The following is an 18,954-nucleotide window of genomic DNA, read 5'->3' as shown; positions in this document are numbered from 1 at the left end:
GCCGGGATTTGAGAAACTCAGTTACAGAGAGAGGTTGAATAAGTTTGGACTTGAATGCAAGCAGGCTTTCTCCACAGAGGCAAGGGGAGAAAAAAAAGAGGACAGGGGTTAAGGGTGAGGGGGAAAAGTTTATAGGGAACATTGGGGGGGCTTCTTCACACAGAGGGTGGTGGGAGTATGGAATGAGCTGCCAGACGAGGTGGTAAATGCGGGTTCTTTATTAACATTTAAGAATAAATGGGACAGATACATGGATGGGGGGGGTGTATGGACGGATATGGTCCATGTGCAGGTCAGTGGGACTAGGCAGAAAATGGTTCAGCACAGCCAAGAAGGGCCGAAAGGCCTGTTTCTGTGCTGTAGTGTTCTATGTTTTTTTTATGGTTTCTAGGGGCATTGATCATGTGCATAGCCAAAGGTTTATTCCCGGGGCTGAAATGACGAACACGAGGGGCATAGTTTTAAGGTGCTTGGAAATAGATACCAAGGGGATGTCTGGGGTAAGTTTTTTACACAGAGAGTGGTGGATGTGTGTAACACACTGCCAGCTATTTGTGTGAGTGTTTCAGATACTGTGGGGCCAGGCACCCATGCAGCTCAGTGGCAACAGGGAATAATACCAATGGAGAGAGTCAAACTGAGCCAGGTCACAGATTGGAGATGGCAGAAATGCCGCATTCTTAGAGAGACAGGAAGAGCATCAAGGAATTGATGGTCACTCCAGATACCAGCACTGTGCCCAGTTAGTAGATGATTTCTCTCACCAACTTGGGTTGAACCTCACTGTAACAGTGTGATGCCAGATCACACCTTGGCAACTCAAGTGATCTCATCTGAAATGTTGTCCTACAACCATTGATGGATTTTGTTAATCTTTTCACAGGTTAAAAATGACAAGGAATTTGTTTACGGGAAAACTGAACACAACACGTCGGTTTTGCTGCCTCTGTCCAGATATTTAAGAAGTGGAGCAAGGGATTCACTCGATCATCTTGCCGACTGGCATGCCCGTCATTTTACACAGTGGAGAGGCTGTGCATCTGCTCAGACAGTGGGAATGGATTCACTTGGTTATCTCAACTGAAGGTACATCAGCAAGTTCACACTGGGACAAGGCCATTCATCTGTTCTGTGGGTGAGAAGGGATTCAGTCGGTCTTCCCACCTGTGGACACACCAGTCAGTTCACACTGGGCAGAGGCTGGTCATCTGCTGAATTTGTGGGGAAGGATTCACTCAGTCATCTGAACTAATGGCTCACCAGCGAGTTCACACTTGGCAGAGGTCATTCACCTGCTCAGACTGTGGGAAGGGATTCACTTGCTCATCTAAACTGAAGGTTCATCAGAGAGTTCACACTGGAGAGAGGCCGTTCACCTGCAAAGACTGTGGGAAGGGATTCACATCGTCGTCTCACCTGAAGGTTCATCAGAGAGTTCATGCTGGAGAGAAGCCATTCACCTGCTTAGACTGTGGGAAAGGATTCACTTGCTCGTCTAATCTGAAGGTACATCAGAGAGTTCACACTGGGGAGAGGCCGTTCAAATGCTCAGACTGTGGGAAGGAATTCACTCGATCATCAACCCTACAAGCTCACCAGTCAGTTCACACTGGGGAGAGGCCATTCACCTGCTCAGACTGTGGGAAGGGATTCACTCAGTCATCCAACTTACTGGTACACAAGTCAGTTCACACTGGAGAGAGGCCATTCACCTGTTCAGACTGTGGGAAAGGATTCACTTGCTCATCTAATCTGAAGGTTCATCAGAGAGCTCACACTGGGGAGAAGCAGTTCACCTGCTCAGACTGCGGGAAGGGATTCACTCAGTCATCCACCCTACTGGTACACAAGTCAGTTCACACTGGCGAGAGGCCATTCACCTGCTCAGACTGTGGGAAAGGGTTCTCCCGGTTATCTCAACTGAAGGTACATCAGCGAGTTCACACTGGAGAGAGGCCATTCACCTGCTCAGACTGTGGGAAGGGATTCACTCAGTCATCTGAACTGAAGGTACATCAGCGAGTTCACACTGGAGAGAAGCCGTTCACCTGCTTCGACTGTGGGAAGAGATTCACTCTGTTATCTCAACTGAAGGTACATCAGCGAGTTCACACTGGGGAGAGGCCATTCACCTGCTCAGTCTGTGGGCAGGGATTCACACAGTTAACTAGCCTACAGGCACACCGGTCGGTTCACACTGGGGAGAGGCCGTTCACCTGCTCAGTCTGTGGGAAGGGATTCACTCGGTCATCTTTTCTGAAGGTACATCAGCGCATTCACACTGGAGAGAGGCCGTTTATGTGCTCAGACTGCGGGAAGGAATTCAGACGGTTAACTAGCCTACAATCACACCGGTTAGTTCACACTGGGGAGAGACCATTCACCTGCTCAGACTGCGGGAAGGGATTCACTCGGTCATCCTACCTACTGGTACACAGGTCAGTTCACACTGGGGAGAGACCGTTCACCTGCTCAGACTGTGGGAAGGGATTCACTGAGTCATCTAAACTGAAGGTACATCAGCGAGTTCACACTGGGGAGAAGCCATTCACCTGCTCAGACTGTGGGAAAGGATTCACTCAGTCATCCCACCTACAAGCTCACCGGTCAGTTCACACTGGGGAGAGGCCGTTCATCTGCTCATACTGTGGGAAGGGATTCACTCAGTCATCTCACCTGAAGGTACATCAGAGAGTTCACACGGGGGAGAGGCCGTTCACCTGCTCAGACTGTGGGAAGGGATTCACTTGGTCATCTCAACTACAGAGACACCAGCAAGTTCACACTGGGTAGAGGTTGATCACCTGCCATTGAGTTCACACTGTGGAGAGGTTGTTCACCTGCTGTGAATGTAGGAAGCGATTCGCTCAGTCATCTAACCTTATATAACTCTCACTTCAGCTAGCAGGTTAATATAGGGGGTGATAGCCCCCCCAGCCTGGCCAAGCTTAAGAAATCTCATTTGGGTGGATGCTGCACGATGTGTCCCCTTTTACAAATCAGTACCCCGAAATAACAAGCGGTACACAATATGCAATTAAACAATTGAGCTTTATAATTCTTAATTTGACTACATGGTTCCTGAAGTAAACAAAAAAAAAAAGAAAAAGAGCCCACTCTCTCCATTTGCGTCTTCTCATCTCTCCCCAGCAAAAGACCATGAAAATCTCTCTTCCAGACTCACAAGAGAGAACATTTCTGTCACTGGATAGCCCTGCACTCCAAAACCCTGTTATCTCTAGTCATAACCTAAAGATTACTGCTACAGAGAAACCATTACCTCAGCAGTGATACATTGCAGAGAGGCCATTACATTAGCAGTGAAACCTTACAGCATGTTACACTTGTGACACACTACGGGATTCATACTGGGGAAAAAGTTTCAATAAGCTGCATGCTGGATATTTGTCCATCACCGTTGCTGAATGCAATTTCGAGAGTGACTGTCGGTGCTGAACTCTGCAATTATTGCTGCTGCTCACCACACCCAGTTCTGCACCCTGGTCACTGGGCATGGGAGGAGTTTCTTCTGCTGCACATTCACCCTTAATAGGGCTGGAGTTTAATATTCTGGATCTAAGACAATTAAATCAGTTCTATATTGAATTCTGTCTCCGGTACTTAGTGAATTTATAACGCACCTAGTGTACAGTAGGGAGACAACTCAGGCCGGCTGGACCCTGCCAGTGATTCTGTTCCATGACAGTCCTTTTAAATCCTCCCCTGTTGTTCCCTTCTTGCTCTCCTTGTGGTGATGGGTTCCAAACAGTCGCCACTCTTTGGGTGAAGAGGTTTGAATTTCTGCAGCCTGAAGAAGTGGAGCTGACTGCAGTTCTGTCTGAGATGTTCTTCGTCCCTCTAATCTCTGGGCTGAGGAAGAATGACATTGGTAGTTAACCTCCTTATTGATGTCTCATTTCCACATTATGGGTCATTTTCCCTGCTTCTAAAGGGTTGTTAGAAAACACCCTGTCCTCTGAAGACTGAAAACAGAATGGGAAACCATTAGTTGGATGTTGAACGGAGCAGGGTCAGAAACCAGAGGCGGGTCTGCACAGGGCAGAGTCTGGGGCTCTGGACGATGGCCGGGGTAAGAACATATGATGAGGAGAAGGGAATCAGCAGCGGGCCGTGGCAACAAATGATAGAGTAGCAATATTTGGAAGCTGATTGACAGAGAAAATAATCTGGTTGTCTGACTGATGACACAAACAATACCTGTGGTGAGGTGCTCCACTGGTCGAGGAACATGTGTGTGTTGGGAATGGTTTTATCTATTGAGGGAGTTGTTCCTGCTTGTTTATCCTGTAATATTATACCCGGATGGTTATTATGGATTGGCCTCTCTGAAATAATGTGCAGTATTGATTATCATATAATTTCTCAGATTTTGACTCTAAAACTGGATCAGGCTTGAATTTATGGTGCCTTTATGGAGTGATGGAGGGCATTCATGACTTTGCATTTTAAAGCACGATTTTGGTGAATGATATTTGCCACTTGATTGTACCTGGGCAAGTAATCAGATTGAGTTAAACTGCTGCAGGATCCTGGAATGTGTTGATTGTGACTGGTTTCTCTTGGCATTTTCTGCATTTACTGCCTTGTTTGTTTGTATTTCATGTATTTTTGATTTTTTTTTCTTTTTGTTACCCACCTTGTCCTGTATTTCTGCAAGGAACCCCCCTGTTTCTGGGAAGAGGTCTCCAACTCTCAGTCAGGTGCTCGATGCTTCCTTGTCACCATCTCATCTGCTCAGATCATTGGAATGTCTCCCATGGAGGGTCATGCTCATTCCACTGGTTAATGTTTTCTTCCATAGTGATGATTCATTTTTCTGAGTTGGCCTCTCATTTAAGTTTTCTGGTCTGTATTTCTTATCACGATTGCATATACACACACATGGAGTGTTGAATCCTGTTCAGTTTTGAAGAAAATATAAATGTTGTCTGATTTTTTTTTCATGTGTGTTATTTCTCTTCCTCCTTCTGTCCAAGGTAGCCTCAATCTAAGTGGGTTTGAGTGTAAATAGTCTTTTCTAAAGTTTTCTGAAGTTCTTATTCATCTTTGTAAATTTTACTGATTGAAATGGGACCAAGGTATTTTTATAAACAAAAAGTCACTGTAGGCATTGATGAAAGTGATTTTTGCCTTTTTTTGTATTTGTTAACTATTGAGCTCTGTTTGGCAGGTTCATTAAATCCTTGAACTAGATTTTGTCAAAGGTTTTCCGTATTTCGCACTACTTTCTATTTCCTTTGCTTGTCTGATCTGATATCTGATATTCCAGATACGTGGGTATCAAGAGTCGCTGTGAAGGGTCTTGGCCCGAAATGTTGATTCCCATCCATAGATGCTGCCTAACATGCTGAGCTCCTCCAGCACTTTGTGTGTAGTTCTGTAGATTTCTAGCATCTGCAGGTCCTCTTGTTTCCCCAGATATTTATAAGTTTCTTGAAAGAACAAGCTGGTAGTGGGGTTGTGTGGCTCTGTTGGTAAAATATTAAATAAAATCATTAGAAAGAGGTGGCATGGGGTTGGAAGGTGTAGAATCTGTGGGTAGAATTAAGGAACAGCAAATGTAAACAAAAATCCCTGATGAGAGTTGTATAGAGACCACCAAACATTAGTGAGTATGTGGTCCACAAATTAGAATGGGAGATAGAAAATGCGTGCCAAAAGGGCAATATTACACGGGGGATTATCGCGCAGGTGATTAGGAAAATTAGGATGGTGTTGGTCTCAAGATGAGGAATTCCTAGAATGCCTGCAAGATGCTTTTTCAGAGCAGCTCATGGTTGAGCCCACTTGGGGATCAGCTATTCTGGATTGGGTGTTGTAATGAACCAGAACTAATTAGGTCACTTAAAGGACCCTTAGGGAAAAGTGATCTTAATATGATCAAATTCACCCTGACATTAGAGAAGGAGAAGCTAAAGTCAGATGTGGGATAAAGAGAATTAGAGAGGCATGAGAGAAAAATTGGTCAAAATTGATTTTAAAAGAATATGGGCAGGGATGAAATGCAGCAACAATGGCTGGAATTTCTGGAAGAAATTCTGAAGGCACAGGATATATACATCAGAAAGAGGAAGTAGTATTCTAGAGGTAAGGGAACAAAACCGTGGCTGATAAGAGAAACCAGAGACAACATAAAAACCAAAGAGAGGGCATAGAGCAAAAATTACTTGGAAGTTAGAAGTTTGGGAAGCTTTTAAAACCAATAGAATGTAACTAAAATAATTAAGAAGGAAAAGATGGAATACATAGGTGAGGTAGCCAGTAATATTAAAGAGGATACCAATTTTTTCTTCAGGTACATATAGTGTAAAGGAGCAGCAGAAGTGGATATCAAACCACTGGAAAATGATGCTGGAGAGGTAGTAATGGGGTGGGGGTGCAGGGTGATGGCAGATGAACTGAATAAGTATTGTACATCACTCTTCTCTGCCGCAGACACTGGCAGGAATATGGAATTCCCAGATGTCAGTGGTCAGAATGTGTAAAGTTACGTTACTCGGGAGAAGGTTCTTGGGAAACAGAGATGGTCAGAGATGGTCACCTGGACCAGATGGTGTACACCCTGGAGATCTGAAAGGGGTGGCTGAAGAGATGTGGATGCATTAGCAATGATCTTTCGAGAATCGTTAAGGAAATTGTATCCCAGAGTCTCTCCCAATTGAACATGTAAATCTGATGGACTTTCGAAGTTATCACTTTAAGAACTATATCTGACTGTGTCGCTTTAAGAACTGTTTTTGCATTTAACGCTTTGAGAACCAGAGCCGAGTGGCGAGTTGGTGCACGGCTGCATATCTGTCAACTTCCGGTTAAAGTTTTAGTTCGATTTTTCCTTATCGTTTAGACGTGTGTAATAAATGTTTGGTTGTTTTTATATAACCTGTCTCGATTGATACTCATCGCTGCCGGTTACGTAACAATAAAAGCAAAAGTGGTGTCATATTATATAGCAAGAAAACAGTGGATAGTTAGAGGATTGGAAAGCTTTTACATAACCAATAGGAGACAACTTAAAAAAAGACACGCAGGAGAAAGAAGATGATAAGTTAAGGTAAGTGAGCCAATAATATCAAGTATCAAAAGTTATTCAGATATATAAAGAGCAAAAGAGAGGCAAGAGTTGATATTGTACTGCTGGAAGATGATGCTGGCGAGTTAGTAATAGAGCAAAGAAATAGCAGCTGAATGTGATAGTATTTTGTGTCAATCTTCACTGTGTAAGACACTAGTAGTATAAGTCCATAAGACATAGGAGCAGAATTAGGCCATTCAGCCCCATCGAGTCTGCTCCGCCATTCTATCATGGCTGATCCCGGTTCTCACTCAACCCCATACACCTGCCTCCTTGGCATATCCTGTAATGCCCTGACTGATCAGCAAACTATTAGCTTCTGCCTGAAATTTACCCACAGAGTTGGCCCCCACCGCTGTCTGTGTCAGAGAATTCCACAGATTCACTGCTCTCTGACTAAATAAAATCCTCCTTAACAATACTAAAAGGTCGCTCCTCAGTTTTGAGGCTGTGCCCTCTGTTATGGCTACCCCCCCATACGAAAAGTCCTCTCCTCATTCACCCTATCTAGACCTTTCCACATTCGGTGGGTTTCAGTGAGATTTAACACCCCCCCCCCCCCGCGTTTATTAAACATAGGTCAGTGCAGGAGTACAGGACCAAGGCTGGCAAACACTCCTCATATCTTAACCCCTTCATTCCCGGAATCATCTTGAACATCCTCCAGACTCTCCCCAATGACAACACATCTTTTCTGAGATATGGGTCCCCAATACTCTTAAGTAAAGTTTAGAAAGTACCAGCATTATTATCTCCTTGCTTATATATGCTACTTCACTTTAAATAAATGCCAGCATTGCATTTGCCTCCCTTACCACAGACTCAACCTGTAAATTAACCTTCTGGGAGTCTTGTCCGAGGACTCATATTTCATATTTCCGAGGACTCGGATGTTTACTATAAGCCTACTGACTCTCACAGCTACCTGGACTACTCTTCTTCTCACCCTGTCCCTTGCAAAATGCCATCCCCTTCTCGCAATTCCTCCATCTCCACTGCACCTGCTCTCAGGATGAGGCTTTTCATTCCAGGACGAGGGAGATGTCCTCCTTTTTTAAAGAAAGGGGCTTCCCTTTCTCCACCATCAACTCTGCTCTCAAACGCATCTCCCCCATTTCAGGTACATCTGCTCTCACTCCATCCTCCCGCCACCCCACTAGGAATAGGGTTCCCCTGGTCCTCACCTACCACCCCACCAGCCTCCGGGTCCAACATATTATTCTCCATAACTTCCGCCACCTCCAACGGGATCCCACCACTAAGCACATCTTTCCCTCCCCCCCCACCTCTGCTTTCCGCAGGGATCACTCCCTACGCGACTCCCTTGTCCATTCATCCCTCCCCACCAATCTCCCTCCTGGCACTTATCCTTGTAAGCGGAACAAGTGCTACACATGCCTTTACATTTCCTCCCTCACCACCATTCAGGGCCCCAAACAGTCTTTCCAGGTGAGGCGACACTTCACCTGTGAGTCGGCTGGGGTGATATACTGCGTCCGGTGCTCCCAATGCGGCCTTCTATATATTGGCGAGACCCGATGCAGACTGGGAGATCATTTCGCTGAACACCTACGCTCTGTCCGCCAGAGAAAGCAGGATCTCCCAGTGGCCACACATTTTAATTCCACGTCCCATTCCCATTCCGTGTCTATTCACAGCCTCCTCTACTGTAAAGATGAAGCCAGACTCAGGTTGGAGGAACAACACCTGACATTCCGTCTGGGTAGCCTCCAACCTGATGGCAAGAACATTGACTTCTCTAACTTCCGCTAATGCCCCACCTCCCCTTCATACCCCATCCGTTGTTTATTGAAATATACACATTCTTTCTCTCTCTCTCCTTTTTCTCCCTCTGACTATACCCCTTGCCCATCCTCTGGGTCCCCCCCCCCACCTTGTCTTTCTCCCCGGACCTCCTGTCCCATGATCCTCTCATATCCCCTTTGCCAATCACCTGTCCAGCTCTTGGCTCCATCCCTCCCCCTCCTGTCTTCTCCTATCATTTTGGATCTCCCCTTACCCCTCCCAAATTTCTTACTAACTCTTCCTTCAGTTAGTCCTGATGAACGGTCTCGGCCTGAAACGTCGACTGTACCTCTTCCTAGAGATGCTGCCTGGCCTGCTGCGTTCACCAGCAACTTTGATGTGTGTTGCTAGAAAATATGGGACTTGAGAGGGAAAATCTCAATAAACCAAAATGTTTTCTAAACTATAACCAAATCCTCAATGTATGTTTAACCACCAGATTGTCAATTAATTTATTTAAAGGTAAAGGAAGCAAGGATCCAAGTAAAGAAATAATGGAAAATTTTATAACAGAGTTGACTTCCGAAGAAACCCATATAGATCAATTCTCATAGTTAATGTAATATATCCAGAACGTAATATTACGTATATTAACTGCCCAATAATATAACCTAAAATTGGGTAGGGTAAAGCTTCCATTCTCTTTGGTTTTCTGAAGGTGAGCTTTATTTTTTACGAGGTGTTTTTTTTTTTACTTCTTTCATATATACGAAGAAGGAATTGAATCCAAAGAGTCAAAAGAAGATTTAGGAATAAAAACAGGCACAGCTTGAGAAAGGTATATAAATTTAGGTAAGATATTCATTTTAATCGAATTGATTCGGCCAATCAGTGATAAAGAGAGAGGCAACCAATTAGAGTTTTTTAAATGTAAATTCAATAAACTTTAAAAATTTTCCTTAAATAAATCTTTATAATTCTTATTAATTGTTACTCCTAAATATGTAAATTGCTCTCCTAAAATTTTAAAAGGAAGGTTAATATCAGTTGGTATGAAATTGTTTAAAGGAAACAGTTCACTCTTCTGTAGATTTAATTTTTATCCTGAGAACTGACTAAAATTAGTCAGTAAATGGACACAAATGGTAAGGAGGTTGTAACATTAGGTATAAAAAGCAATAAGTCATCAGCAATAGAGCGACACTTTATGAATAGTACCTCTCCTTAAAATACCAGTGATCTCTTTAGACTCTCAACAAGCAATTGCTAATGGTTCTGATACCAAATCAAAAAGCAGGGGGCTCAAGGGGCAACCTTGTCTAGTTCCAGGTTGGAGTTTAAAGGGTTTAGAATTCTGAAAATTAGTAAGAACCCGAGCGGAGGGAGATAAATAACGTAATTTAATCTAATGAATAAAAGTAGGTCCAAAATAAATTTTTCTAAGGATGTAAATAGAAAGTTCCATTCAACTCTGTCAAGAGCCTTCTCCGCATCCAAAGATATCACACATTCCGGTATTTCCTTAGATGGAGAGTATATAACATTCAACAAACGCCGTATATTAAAATGGGAATATAGATTTTTAATAAATCCTGTCTAATCATCCAAAACTACAGAAGATATAATATTTTCAAGTCTGCGATCCAACACTTTAGATAAAATTTTTTTATCAAAATTGAGTAAAGAGATAGGTCTATACGAAGAACATTTAGTAGGATTCTTATTCATTTTGAGAATGAGCGAAATGGAAGCTTCGTAAAAAGATTGTGGTTGTCTTCCTTCCTGTAATGGTAGAACATAAATGTGGTGTAATCAAGGAGGACAAAGCCTAATAAAACTCTCCAGAGAATCCACTGGGTCCTGGGGATTTCCCAGAATGCAATTCTCAAATATCCTCCCCAATTTCATCCTGGGAAATAGGTTGATCCAATTGCCTACGATCATCTAACGAAAGATTAGGAATATTTAATTGATCTAAAAAATTATTCATTGCAATATTATCATTAACAGAGTCAGAACTATACAATTTAGAATAAAATTCCCTAAAAATGTCATTAATTTCAAGGTGGTCAGTTGTCATGTCCCCGTTAATTTTATGTATTTCTTTAATTTGTCGCTTGGCTGAAAATGGCTTCAATTGATTAGCCAGTAGCTTACCAGTTTTATCTCCGTGAATATAAAGTTGACTTCTATCTTTAAAAAGTTGGCTTTCAATTGGATATGTTAAAGGAAGATCATATTTAGTTTTAGTTTCAATACGTCTCTTATATGTTTCAGGATCAGGTACAGAAGCATATTTATGGTCCAGTTGCTTTAGCTGATTGGCTAATCCATTTCTTTCTTTGTTAGCTTTTTTAATGATGTTTGCAGTATCAGAAATAATTTGACCCCGGATGTATGCTTTAAAAGTATCCCATATAATAAGGCTAGACGCCTCTTCCAACGTATTTTCTTCAAAAATAAAGAGTAATTTGATTCTCCATAAATTTTTAAAAACCCTCATCGGATAACAGAGTTAAACTAAATCGCCAAAATCTACTCATGGAGATAGGACCAGGAAGATTTAAAGATAGAAATACAGGGGAGTGGTCAGAGATAGCAATCTCTTTATATTCAATCGATCGAACTAATGGAATCATTTGACTATCAATAAAAAAGTCAATCCCGGTATAAGAATGTTAGACATGAGAGAAAAAAATACTCCCTGTCTGTCGGATGAAGAAATCGCCAAGAATCAACTATACCACATTTAGTTAGAAAAGATTGGATAAACAAAGCTGATTTATTAAGTGTGGCTGGTTTGATAGATGAGCAATCTAACCAGCAGTTAAATCTCCTCCATCACAAGAAAGTACACAAATCTGGCAAAAATGAAAATAGATGTTCAAAAAATCCTGGATCATCTACGTTGGGGGCATATACATTAGCAAAAACAATCGATTCACTGTCTAAACTCTGATACAATAACAAATCGACAATTAGGGTCTGAAACAACTTTATGCTGAATAAAGGAAACTGTATTATCTACAAAAATCAAAACTCCACATGATTTTACATTAAACGAAGAGTGGAATTCATATTCTTCCACCTAGTAAAAAAAAACATAAGCTATCACAGCTGCGTATGCGCATTTCTTGTAAAAAAAAAACGGTGCTTTTAATTTTTTAATATAAGCAAACACTTTGTTCCTTTTGGTGGGGTGATTCAGCCCTTTCACATTCAAACTAAACAGGTTAAAATTTCGAAACATTTTAAATACCAATCAACATGTAATTAAAAGATCTGGCCATTAAGTTATTAAAACAAGAAAGCAAACTGTAAAGTAAAGTGGTCAAACAAACAATCATATATTCAACCCAACACAGCTCCCAGAGAGAAATAGGCCCTACCCCCTCCCCTACCCAAAGCGAGAAAGCTGACCAATAGACAGTCAGTGAGCTGAGAACTAAGTACCGGCCCCAAAAAATCCTGTTGACAGAAAAAACTCCAGTCTTGCAAGATCATTATGTCCCTACCAAGACACAACATAAAAAGTAAAATAACTTGGTATTCGGAAATACGAAAGGATCACTTTAAACAAATTCAAAGAAAGCTGTATTAAAATAAAGCCTCAAAACGGGATAAAATAAAGTAGTATCAAAAAAAAATCTAACAAAAGACAATATATGAACAGCCAAAACGTAAGCTTAATGAAACCTTATTTCAAATTCATATTAACAGAAGAAAAAAACTTGATCAAATAAGAAGTATAACAGTTTTAGACTTCATCCTTCAGAAACTCTTTTGCATCTTCAACTGAATTTATTCTTTTTCGCAATCCGTTCTTCAAAACAATATGCAGACGTGCGGGGAACTGAAGGGATGGTTTATACCCTTTATTATAAAATTCCAACATAACTTCTTCATATTTCATGCGATCAGCCAAAACTTCAGGCGAATAGTCTTCCACAAATCTAACCTGTAATTTTGGAAATTGATCATTCCTTGCCTCCGGTTATGGTGAATTAAAAGGTCCTTCATACGAAATTCATGAAAGGCTAGTCCGACCGATCTGGGTCTCGCCGCCAAGGACAATGGCTTCAAAGTCGGAGAGCAAAAAGCTCCATCGAGCTTCAGCTCAGATGTGAATAAAGCAGGGAAAATCTGCTTCAGAAAGTTTGCAAAAAATTCGTAGGGTCAGCACCTTCAATTGATTCTTCAAGACCCAGGATTCGCAAGTTATTTCTCCTATTTCTATTTTCGAGACTGATGATCCTTTTCAGCATTTTATCACTGGATAAAGATAACTCTTTGCAGAGTTTAATTGTATCTTCAACGTCCTCTTCAAGTGTCATTAGCTTCACAGTATTCTCCTGAATTTGGCTCTCATGCTGAAATAAAGTTCATTGAATTGTATCCAATTTGCCATTAAGTCATTGAAACTCATTCCGATTTTTGCCGTTTAAGGAAGTCACTGACTGAATCCAAAGTGACTGGGGATTCATCTTCTGTTTCTCTTTCTTTTGCAAACGCTTTGGTTCTTTTCCCGGCCACAGTAAAGTAGCATTGAAATATTATAATAAGATTTCAAAAAAAAAAGACTGGTAGAGACAATTAAGTAAACAGGGTAGGAGCAATCGAAAAGCGACCAACAGGGCTCTGACTGCTTCTTATATCTAACATATGCTACCTTCTTCCGCTTGACGAGTTGCCTCGCGTGTTTCGTCAGCCACGGTTCCCTTTTCCTACCATTTTTTCCTTGCCTCAGTGGGACAAACCTATCCTGAACCCAGCACAAGTGGTCCCTAAACTTCCTCCACATTATTTCTGTAATTTCAGCTTTGAAAATCTGTTTCCAATTTACTCTCGCTAATTCCTGCCTCTTCCCTTCATAGTTAGCCCTTCCCCAGTTAAGCACTTTCCCATTTTGTCTGTTTTTATCCTTTTCCATAGCTATGCTGAAGCTAAGGGAGTTGTGGCCACTCTCACCAAAATGCTCCCCCATCAAGAGGTCTGCAACTTGACCAGGTTCATTACCGAGAACTAGATCCAGTATGGCCTCTCCTCTCGTCGGCCGGTCACATACTGTGTCAGGAATCCTTCTTGAACACACTTGACAAATTCAGCCCCATCTATCCCCCTTGCCGTCAGGAGGTGCCAGTCAATATGAGGGAAATCACCCATAACTACAACCCTGTATTTCCTGCACCATTCTAAAATCTGCCTGCTTATCTGCTCCTCAGTGTCCCGAAGGCTATTTGGGGGCCTATAGACTACTCCCAGCACAGTGATTGATCCCTTCCTATTTCTGACTTCCACCCACACCGACTCAGTGGACGCTCCCTCTGCAGCATCCTCTCTTCCTACAGCCGTGATACTATCCCTGATCAGTAATGCTACTCCCCCCCTTTTCTACCTCCCATCCTAATCCTTTTAAAACACCTAAACCCCAGTACCTGCATCAGCCAATCCTGCCCTTCCTCCAGCCAAGTTTCAGCAATGGCCACAACATCGTAGTTCCACGTACTGATCCATTCTCTAAGTTCATCCCCTTTATTCCTAATACTTCTAGCATTGAAATACACACACTTCAACCCCTCAAACTGGCTACATTTATGTTTTGTCCCCTGCCTGTCCTTCCTCACCAACTCAGAACACACAGCATCATGCCCTTGTTCTTCTACCCTCATCTCTGCACTCATATTCTGATTCCCACCTCCCTGACAAACTAGTTTAAACCCTCCCCAGCAGCTCTAGCAAACCTGCCCACCTGGATATTGGTCCCTTTCCAGTTCAGGTGCAGCTCGTCCTTGTTGTACAGGTCAGACCTTCCCCAGGAGAGATCCCAATGTTCCAGAAATCTGAACCCCTGCCCCCTGCACCAACTCTTCAGCCACGCACTCAACTGCCATGACTTCCTGTTCCTACCCTCTATGTCCCATGGCACAGGCAGCAATCCTGAGATTACCATCCCTGAGATCCTGCTTTTTCACTTTTTTCCTAACTCCCAATATTCCTACACTCCAAAGAATAAAGACCTAATTTGTTCAACCTTCTGCTGTAACTTAGGAGATGAAACCCAGGCAACATTTTAGTAAATCTCCTCCGTACTCTCTCAATTTTATTGACATCTTTCCTATAATTTGGTTACCAGAACTGTATACAATACTCCAAATTTGGCCTTACCAATGCCTTGTACAATTTCAACATTACATCCCAACTCCTATACTCAATGCTCTGATTTATAAAGGCCAGCATACCAAAAGATTTCTTCACCACCCTATCCAAACGAGACTCCACCTTCAGGGAACTATGCACCATTACTCCTAGATCCCTCTGTTCTACTGCATTCTTCAGTGCCCTACCATTTACCATGTATGCCCTATTTTGATTACTCCTACCAAAATGCAGCACCTCACATTTATCAGCATTAAGCTCCTTCTGCCAGCTTTCAGCCCACTCTTCTAAGTGGTCTAAATCTCTCTGCAAGCTTTGAAAACCTTCTTCATGATCCACAACTCCACCTATCTTAGTATCATCTGCATACTTACTAATCCAATTTACCACCCCATCATCCAGATAATTAATATATATGACAAACAACATTGGACCCAGTACAGATCCCTGAGGTTTAGTCATCAGAGACAATTGTGCTGTCCCTGACTTCTCACATCCTACAATCGGAGCACTGGACTGCCCTATCTACAGCCTCCATTACCAACTCCTAAGTTAATCAAAATAATTATAGGAACATACCCGGCCTTACCTTACTGGGAGCAAGCTCGTCCTCTGCCTCTGCTCGCCGAAACATCTCGAGCCAAAGCCTCAAAGCTCCACTCCTTCACTGGCCCACTCACTCACTGGCCACTCCGCTTCAGCTACCCCTCTTTTTACTTGTTTGTTGAACTTCTCAATTTTCAATTGCCCAATCAGCTGCTTTCTGCTGGGTCTGAGCTGTTCAAACCTTGATTGACTTGATTGTACAATCCAACTGCCAAAATCTCTTGAGTCAAAGCTCCATTCCTTCACTGGCCGCTCTCCACTCCAGTCCACGTTAAACTCCAGTCCCATTAAAGGTGAATATGCAGCAGAAGAAACTCCTCCCATGCCCAGTGACCAGGGTGCAGAACTGGGTGTGGTGAGCAGTAGCAATAATTGCAGAGTTCAGCACCGACAGTCACTCTCGAAATTGCATTCAGCAACGGTGATGGACAAATATCGAGCATGCAGCTTATTGAAACTTTCTCCCCAGTGTGAACCCGGCAGTGTGTCACAAATAACATGCTGTAAGGTTTCACAGCTAATGTAACAGCCTCTGTGCAATGTTTCACTGCTGAGGTAATGTTTTCTCTGTAACAGCAATGGTTAGGTTACGACTAGAGACAACAGGGTTTTTGAATGCAGGGCTATCCAATGACAGAAATGTTCTTTATTGTTCGTCAGGAAGAGAGATTTTTGCAGTCTTTTGCTGGGGAGAGATGAGAAGACATGAATGGAGAGAGTGGGCCCTTTTTCTTTACTAGCTTTATAGCCAAAGAAAGAACTATAAAGCCCAATCGTTTAATCGCATATTATGTACCATTTGTTATTTCGGGGTACTGATATGTAACAGGGGACACATCAAGCAGCTTCCACCCAAACAAGATTTCTTAAGTTTGGCCAGGCTGGGGGGCTATCACCCCCTATATTAAGCTGCTAGCCAAAGTGAGAATTACCTAAGGTTAGAATACTGAGTGAATTGCTTCCCACATTCAAAGCGGGTGAACAACCTCTCCCTGGTGTGAACTCAATGATGCACATTCGGTGGAGGTGGCTGAGAGAATCCCTTCCCGAAGTCTGAGCAGGTGATCGGTCTCTACCCAGTGTGAGCTCGCTGGTGTTTCTGTAGGTTTGATGACCGAGTGAATCCCTTCCCACACACTGAGCAGGTGCACGGCCTCTCCCCAGTGTGAACTCGCTGGTGTCTATGTAGGACACCTGACGAAGTGAATCCCTTCCCACACACTGAGCAGGTGAATGGCCTCTCCCCTGTGTGAACTCGCTGATGAACCTTCAGGTGGGATGAGCAAGTGAATCCCTTCCCACAGTCTGAGCAGGTGAAGGGCCACTCTCCAGTGTGAACTCGCTGGTGAACCTTCAGGTGGGATGAGCAAGTGAATCCCTTCCCACAGTCGGAGCAGGTGAACGGCCTCTCCCCACTGTGAATAGACCAGTGTGCTTGTAGGTGGGATGATCGAATGAATCCCTTCCCACACACTGAGCAGGTGAACGGCCTCTCCCCAGTGTGAACTCGCTGGTGTCTGAGTAGGACACATGACGAAGTGAATCCCTTCCCACAGTCTGAGCAGGTGAACGGCCTCTCTCCAGTGTGAACTCGCTGGTGTACCTTCAGTTGGGATGAGCAACGGAATCCCTTCCCACAGTCCGAGCAGGTGAACGGCCTCTCCCCAGTGTGAACTCGCTGGTGTACCTTCAGTTGGGATGAGCAACGGAATCCCTTCCCACACACTGAGCAGGTGAACGGCTTCTCCCCAGTGTGAACTCGCTGATGTACCTTCAGGTGGGATGAGCAAGTGAATCTCTTCCCACAGTCCAAGCAGGTGAACAGCCTCTCCCCAGTGTGAAAAGACCAGTGTGCTTGTAGTTCGGATGATCGAATGAATCCCTTCCCACACACTGAGCAGGTGAACGGCCTCTCCCCAGTGTGAACTCGCTGGTGTCTCTGTAGATCAGGTGACCGAGTGAATCCCTTCCCACAGTCTGAGCAGGTAAACGGCCTCACCCAGTGTGAACTCGCTGATGAACCTTCAGGTGGGATGAGCAAGTGAATCCCTTCCCACAGACTGAGCAGGTGAACGGCCTCTCCCCAGTGTGAACTCGCTGATGTACCTTCAGTTGGGATGAGCAACTGAATCCCTTCTCGCAGTCTGAGCAGGTGAACGGCCTCTCTCCAGTGTGAACTCGCCGATGAACCATCAGGTGGGATGAGCAAGTGAATTTCTTCCTGCAGTCCAAGCAGGTGAACAGCCGCTCCCCAGTGTGAACTGACTGGTGTCTCAGTAGGTCAGATGAGTTAATGAATCGCTTCCCACAGTCTGAGCAGGTGAACGGCCGCTCCCCGGTGTCATCTCGCTGGTGAGCCATTAGGTAAGATGATCGCGTGAATCCTTCCCCACAAATTCAGCAGATGACCAGCCTCTGCCCAGGGTGAACTGACTGGTGTGTCCACAGGTGGGATGACCAACTGAATGCCTTCTCACCCACAGAACAAATGAATGGCCTTGTCCGGTGTGAACTTGCTGATATATCTTCAGTTGACGGTGTGAACTTGCTGATATATCTTCAGTTGAAATGACTGAGTGAATCCCTCCCCACAGTCTGAGCAGGAAGGATGATCGAGTGAATCCCTTGCTCCACTTCTTAAATATCTGGACAGAGACAGCAAAACTGGCGTGTTGTGTTCGAGATTCCCATAGACAAATTCCTTGTCATTTTTAACCTGTAAAAATATTTACAAAATGAATCAACGGGTGTCAGACAATATTTCAGATGAGATCACTTGAGTTGTCAAGGTGTGCTCTGACATCACACTGTTACAGTGAGGTTCAACCCAAGTTGGAGAGAGAAATCATCTTCTAACTGGGCACAGTGCTGGTATCTGGAATGACCATCAAACTCTCTGATGCTCTTCCTGTCTCTCTCAGAATGGGGTATTTCTGCCATCTCCAGTCTGTGACCTGGCTCAGTTTGACTGTCTCCATTGGTATTATTCCCTGTTCCCACTGCGCTGCATGGGTTCATGGCCCCACAGGAACTGAAACACTCTCACACAATAACCGGCAGTGCATTCCACGCACCCACCACTCTCTGTGTAAAAAACTTACCCCTGACATCCCCTCGGTATCTGTTTCCAAGCACCTTAAAACTATGCCCCTCGTGTTAGCCATTTCAGCCCTGGGAAAAAACCTCTGGCTATCCACACGATCAATGCCCCTCATCATCTTATACATCAAAAAAAGGCTCCAAACATAAACAAGGAAATTATACATTGCTTTGAGGATTTGTAAGAAGTATACAAAATTATGGGGGTATAGACAGGGTAAATGCAAGCAGCTTTTTCCACTGAGGTTGGGTGG

The 18,954-nt window shown here is 43.6% G+C and overlaps 2 protein-coding genes across 4 annotated transcripts in view; one reads left to right on the top strand and one right to left on the bottom strand.

Annotated features, from left to right (window-relative positions):
- Positions 1-6,900, top strand: part of LOC140208596 (uncharacterized) — a 587,054-nt gene extending 580,154 nt beyond the window's left edge. For all 3 annotated transcript variants that reach the window (XM_072277384.1, XM_072277385.1, XM_072277383.1), the window contains exon 3: positions 884-6,900. In XM_072277384.1, coding sequence (XP_072133485.1) covers positions 1,252-2,793 — 1,542 coding nt within the window. In that variant the 5' untranslated portion in view covers positions 884-1,251 and the 3' untranslated portion in view covers positions 2,794-6,900. The remainder of the gene's footprint in view (positions 1-883) is intronic.
- On the bottom strand, positions 3,055-18,619 carry LOC140207851 (uncharacterized). The gene is made up of 3 exons (XM_072276402.1): positions 18,602-18,619; positions 15,585-17,873; positions 3,055-5,489 (listed from the first exon to the last, which is right to left on the bottom strand). The coding sequence occupies exons 1-2, from the start codon at positions 18,617-18,619 to the stop codon at positions 16,674-16,676; spliced, it is 1,218 nt and encodes a 405-aa protein (XP_072132503.1). The 3' UTR covers positions 3,055-5,489; positions 15,585-16,673.
- Between the last annotated feature and the right edge of the window lie 335 nt (positions 18,620-18,954).

Source organism: Mobula birostris, chromosome 13 (assembly GCF_030028105.1).
Source record: "Mobula birostris isolate sMobBir1 chromosome 13, sMobBir1.hap1, whole genome shotgun sequence".
In the NCBI taxonomy this organism is placed as follows: Eukaryota; Metazoa; Chordata; class Chondrichthyes; order Myliobatiformes; family Myliobatidae; genus Mobula; species Mobula birostris.
The sequence above is the reverse complement of the archived record's forward strand: the minus strand, read 5'-3'. Positions and strand labels throughout refer to the sequence as shown.